The sequence below is a fragment of the Aegilops tauschii genome, chromosome 5 (genome assembly GCF_002575655.3).
Source record: "Aegilops tauschii subsp. strangulata cultivar AL8/78 chromosome 5, Aet v6.0, whole genome shotgun sequence".
In the NCBI taxonomy this organism is placed as follows: Eukaryota; Viridiplantae; Streptophyta; class Magnoliopsida; order Poales; family Poaceae; genus Aegilops; species Aegilops tauschii.
In genome coordinates, this window is record NC_053039.3 from 42,736,023 (window position 1) to 42,741,386 (window position 5,364).

Consider the following 5,364-nt stretch of genomic DNA (forward strand, 5'->3'; position numbering starts at 1 on the left):
TCTTTTAATCGTAAGTAGTGATTTAAAAGATCTTGTATTAGTTTACTGAACACTAAATGAAGCACGGAATCGAAATTGCCAGCAAAAATGGACTCCTTTTCATCTTAGATCAATCAAATAACTACATGTACTGAACTAATCTAGAATCCCTTTTATTTTAGTAATCCATTTTTATTTTAGTATATTTTAAAGTAAAAAAATAATTAAAAAATTTAGTATCTAAGTATAAATACTAATAAAAAGAAGAAAGAAGGGGAGAAAATAATGAAAGAGAATACGCTGTGGTGTGGTATTTGCATACCTGTCGACCTGGCAGCATGCTATTGGTTGAGAGCACTCGTTTGCTCTCGCAGCAACACGAGACACAAGTACTAGTACGCGGGTAGTGAAAAATCCCCAAATTGCCCCCACATGAGCATACACGGGCAGGGGAAGAAAGAAAAAAAAAGGAGACGAGAAGAAAAGGAGAGAAAAGGAGAGTGGAGAGCAGGGGGAAGGGAACGCGGTCGTCGCTGGAGTGGGGGAGTGAGGCACCACGTGGTCTCCTGCCACTCACCTTCGTTTCAACACTCTGCTCCTCCCCTGTCCCGTCTCCCCCCCTCCCAAACTCTATAAATATAGCTCTCCCACTCCCACCCTTCCCCATCTCATCTCATCTCACTCAGTCACTTCTTCTTCTCCCCTCTCCTCTCCTCTCACCCCAAACCCACAACGCCAATCATCCTCGCTCGCTCGCCGGAGAATCGAATCGGCCGGACTCTCGTCTTCTTCTTATTCTTCTTCTTCCAAGGATCAGCGATGCAGACTCTGTTCGCGCAGCCCCTGGCTTCCTCCTCTGCCTCTTCATCCATACAGCACCACCATGGGCGCCGACGCGGCGCCAGCTCGGTCCGGTTCGCGCCCCGCGCGGCCGCCGCGGCGGCCGACTCGGTGCTGATCGCCGCCTCCACCAGCACGGCCCGCACGCCGGCCTACGTGTCATCGCCGTCCACCAGGAAGGTTCCCGGGTACGAGCAGTCCGCGCCGCCTGCCATTGCCTCGCCGCAGAAGCAGAGCGGCAGCGCCAAGGACGGGCAGAGCCTCAACTTCTTCCAGCGCGCGGCCGCCGCGGCGCTCGACGCCTTCGAGGAGGGGTTCATCCACAATGTCCTCGAGCGGCCCCACGCGCTGCCGCGCACGGCCGACCCCGCCTTGCAGATCGCCGGCAACTTCGCCCCCGTCGGCGAGCAGGCCCCCGTGCGCGCCCTCCCGGTCTCCGGCCGCATCCCGCCCTTCATCAACGGCGTCTACGCCCGCAACGGCGCCAACCCCTGCTTCGAGCCCACGGCGGGACACCACCTCTTCGACGGCGACGGCATGGTGCACGCCATACGCATCCGCAACGGCGCCGCCGAGTCCTACGCATGCCGCTTCACCGAGACCGCCCGCCTCTCCCAGGAGCGCGCCGTTGGGAAGCCGGTTTTCCCTAAGACCATTGGCGAGCTCCACGGCCACTCTGGCATCGCGAGGCTGGCTCTGTTCTACGCGCGCGGCGCCTGCGGCCTCGTCGACCCGTCCCACGGCACCGGCGTCGCCAACGCCGGCCTCGTCTACTTCAACGGCCGCCTCCTCGCCATGTCCGAGGACGACCTCCCGTACCAGGTCCGTGTCACCGCCGACGGCGACCTCGAGACCGTCGGCCGCTACGACTTCGACGGCCAGCTCGACTGCGCCATGATCGCGCACCCCAAGCTCGACCCTGTCTCCGGCGAGCTCTTCGCGCTCAGCTACGATGTCATCAAGAAGCCGTACCTCAAGTACTTCTACTTCCACGCCGACGGCACCAAGTCCGCCGACGTCGAGATCGAGCTCGACCAGCCCACCATGATCCACGACTTCGCCATCACCGAGAACTTCGTCGTCGTGCCCGACCACCAGATGGTGTTCAAGCTCGCCGAGATGTTCCGCGGCGGCTCGCCGGTGATGCTCGACAAGGAGAAGACCTCCCGCTTCGGCGTCCTGCCCAAGTACGCCAAGGACTCGTCGGAGATGATGTGGGTGGACGTGCCCGACTGCTTCTGCTTCCACCTCTGGAACTCCTGGGAGGAGCCGGAGACGGACGAGGTGGTGGTGATCGGCTCCTGCATGACCCCCGCCGACTCCATCTTCAACGACACGGACGACCACCTCGAGAGCGTGCTCACCGAGATCCGGCTCAACACGCGCACCGGCGAGTCCACGCGGCGGGCCATCCTGCCGCTGGAGAGCCAGGTGAACCTCGAGGTCGGCATGGTGAACCGCAACATGCTGGGCCGGAAGACGAGGTACGCCTACCTGGCCGTGGCCGAGCCGTGGCCCAAGGTGTCCGGGTTCGCCAAGGTGGACCTGGTGACCGGCGAGCTCACCAAGTTCGAGTACGGCGAGGGCCGGTTCGGCGGCGAGCCGTGCTTCGTGCCCATGGACGGCGAGCACGCCCGCCCCGGCGCCGAGGACGACGGCTACGTGCTGTCCTTCGTGCGCGACGAGGCCGCCGGCACCTCCGAGCTCCTGGTCGTGAACGCCGCCGACATGCGGCTCGAGGCCACCGTGCAGCTGCCGTCCCGGGTCCCCTACGGCTTCCACGGCACGTTCATCGGCGCCGCCGACCTCGACGCCCAGCACTAATCGATTCCTTGGTTCTTTGGTCACGCCTCGCCCCGCCATTGGTCCTCTCGCTCTCATCACTCCGAGCTTCTCGGAGGAGGAGGCAGAGAAGCAGAGGACCAGCAGAAATTTGGAGGGAAAAGCTTTTCCAGAGGGAGCCACACAGGAGGTCCCCGGAAGCGGTTGCCCCCAAGTCATGGGTACAGTTAGCGGCGGTTACTCATCATCACTCTCTTCATCACTTGGTTTTTTGGTTACTTTTTTTTCACCTTTTCACCTTTTACCCTTAGTACATGGTAAATTAGTTAGGGTAGTAATACTAGTGGAGCTTAGGGAGGAAGAGAGCTTGAAGCTCTGGCACTCTGGCTGTACAGGGGTGCTGAGAGCTCAGCTGGATTCTGTTATTCTAGAGAGACGAGAGGGGAATTGAACCACCCAGTTGTGCTGGAGCTGGAGTGACTCCTGCAACTGAGGTGCTGTTGGGGACTCAATTCCTTTTCTCTGCTGTGTATATATACTCCTCATGATCACTGTCATGTCATATAGTAGCAGTAGTAATAGTAAAGCTTGATCATGTTCATCATCCTTCCAATGTGTCTATGTGCTCTGCTCTACTGACCAAACACCTCTCTCTCTTTCTATCATGTCTGACTGAATTGTCTTGCTCGCCAATAATTCAATTCGGAGCTCGGGCTCATCTATACTAGCTGAACAGTAAAATTAAATTAAAATAAATAGTAAAAAATCAAAAAATACATGAAACCTTTTTGCATGCAAGATGCTTGAGTGTGCTAGGTGCGTGTGAAAATTCGTGGGCTACGAACTTGGAGGAGCTTGCGCGCCAAAAAAGACAAAAATCAGGTATGAACATTGTGCCTTTTCAAACTTTCTCACAAGCCTGAAATTTGAGTTTTTTTACCAAGAGCTCCTCGAATGTAAAAACTATACCAAATCTAGCACAGTCATCACACATTCGACCATATTGCACCCAAAAAAGTTCAATTTTTTTTGAATTTTTCTGTTATTTTAAACGATTTTACTATTCACACCGGGAACATCTGCACCTCGGTGCAGAAATGCCGCATCCCTTACTGATCTTTGTGCTCAGTAAATCTCTCTGTTTTTACTGAATTGGTCTGCTCACAGATAAATCGGGGCGTGTGTGTCGGCTTGTGGGGTTTCTGTTGGCTTGTTGTTCCTGTTCCTGTTCCTGCATGCGGCCACATTATTTGCAGAGCAAGGTTGGTGCCACATTAAAACGCCGGCCTTTGCCTTTGCCTTTTGCTTGCTTTCGCCCCTACACCACACACAATCTGTGGGGCTGCTCATCTTTCTGCTTGTTTGTTGGTGTCTGTCTCCTTCTCCTTAAATTTGGGCAGAATTGATTCAGATGCCTGCCTTCGGTTTGAGGCGAATTGATGATTGGAGACCACCGTCCTCCATTCAATCTTTTTTTGGTGAATTTGCATGTGGAAATTAAGAGTTGCGGTTAATTAAGTTGAATCTTCTGATCATAATTCGCCCGTGATCAATTTCAGCAAAGCTGGAGACAATGTAAGCAGTTTAGCAGATTCGGCCTACTGATCAAAACATTGAGATTTCACTGTAATTTTCCATGTTTTACTGTGTTGTGAATCTCCTGTTTTTTATTTTATCAAAATTATCTTCATTCTTAATGCATCTCTAAGCGATCCCCTATAATAATTTTGGAAAATTTAGAAAAGGATACAACCAAATATCCTTTAGAGGGTTATATTTGCTCCTTAAAAATGTTGTTTCTGACCGATTCCCTAAACTTAACTCCTTATAGCTTATATTTGACTCATGCATTTCATCAAACACTTTTTTCGAAAAGGGGCGCTTTATTACTTAAATGATTTAAGCATTACACCCGGCCTCTGCATAGCAAGATGCACACAGCCAAACAATGTCCTCTCATACAAACCGAAAATAAAATGGCAAACTACGAAGAAAACATGCAGTGTTCGTATAACGCCTAAAGCAGAGAGGGGCCAATCCTAAGATCATTCTGCGACCCATCTTGTGTAAAAATATCCCTCGCCGTAGCCTCCAATCGTGTACACACATCCGTAAACAGGTCTCGATTCTCCACGCGTTATAGAGAGGATCATAAACGAAGAGTCCCGATACATCTGTAGGTAACCTGCACAAGAGAAGTACTTGTGCCATTAAAAATCTTATCATTTCTACACAGCCAAAGCAACCAAAAAAGGCAAGCCCTCACACCCTGAGAAGAGTTCTAAACCTGTGATCAATCCCATGTAGCTATTTGCCAAATACATTAGCAACACTACAAGGAGGATACAAGCCAAAAGCTATTTGGATGACTGACTATATAGAACGAGCCAATTTGCATTGGAAGAATAAATGTTTTATTGTCTCATCATGGTGACAAAAGGCACATTGCGGATTTCCATGCCAATTCCTCTTAATAAGATTATCTTTAGTAAGAATGACTCCGCGACGAAGATACCATGCAAATATTTTATTCTTAAGCGGTATCTTCATCCTCCAGATCTTGTTATTATTATCAACTGGCACATCAGACTGAACTAACGCTCTATACATAGACTCCACTAAGAACTGTCCATTCTCTTGTAGGTTCCATGGGAATACATCAAACCGATATGACAATTGCACCGTGGACAACCGCTGAAGCAGGATGTTCCACGATTGTAGTCTGGGTCCAATTAAATCCCTTCTTAATGTCACATTTGGCGG

At 51.5% G+C, this 5,364-nt stretch overlaps 1 protein-coding gene across 1 annotated transcript; it reads left to right on the top strand.

The window, feature by feature from the left end:
• The first annotated feature begins 649 nt into the window (after positions 1 to 649).
• On the top strand, positions 650 to 3,157 carry LOC109742916 (9-cis-epoxycarotenoid dioxygenase NCED3, chloroplastic). The gene has a single exon (XM_020302023.4). It carries the CDS (start codon positions 799 to 801, stop codon positions 2,641 to 2,643), a length of 1,845 nt encoding a protein of 614 aa, XP_020157612.1. The 5' UTR covers positions 650 to 798; the 3' UTR covers positions 2,644 to 3,157.
• Positions 3,158 to 5,364: the final 2,207 nt, after the last annotated feature.

Excerpts from the sequence above, each read along its gene's own strand:
- LOC109742916 (XM_020302023.4), top strand. The coding sequence starts at position 799 with ATGCAGACTCTGTTCGCGCAGCCCCTGGCTTCCTCCTCTGCCTCTTCA.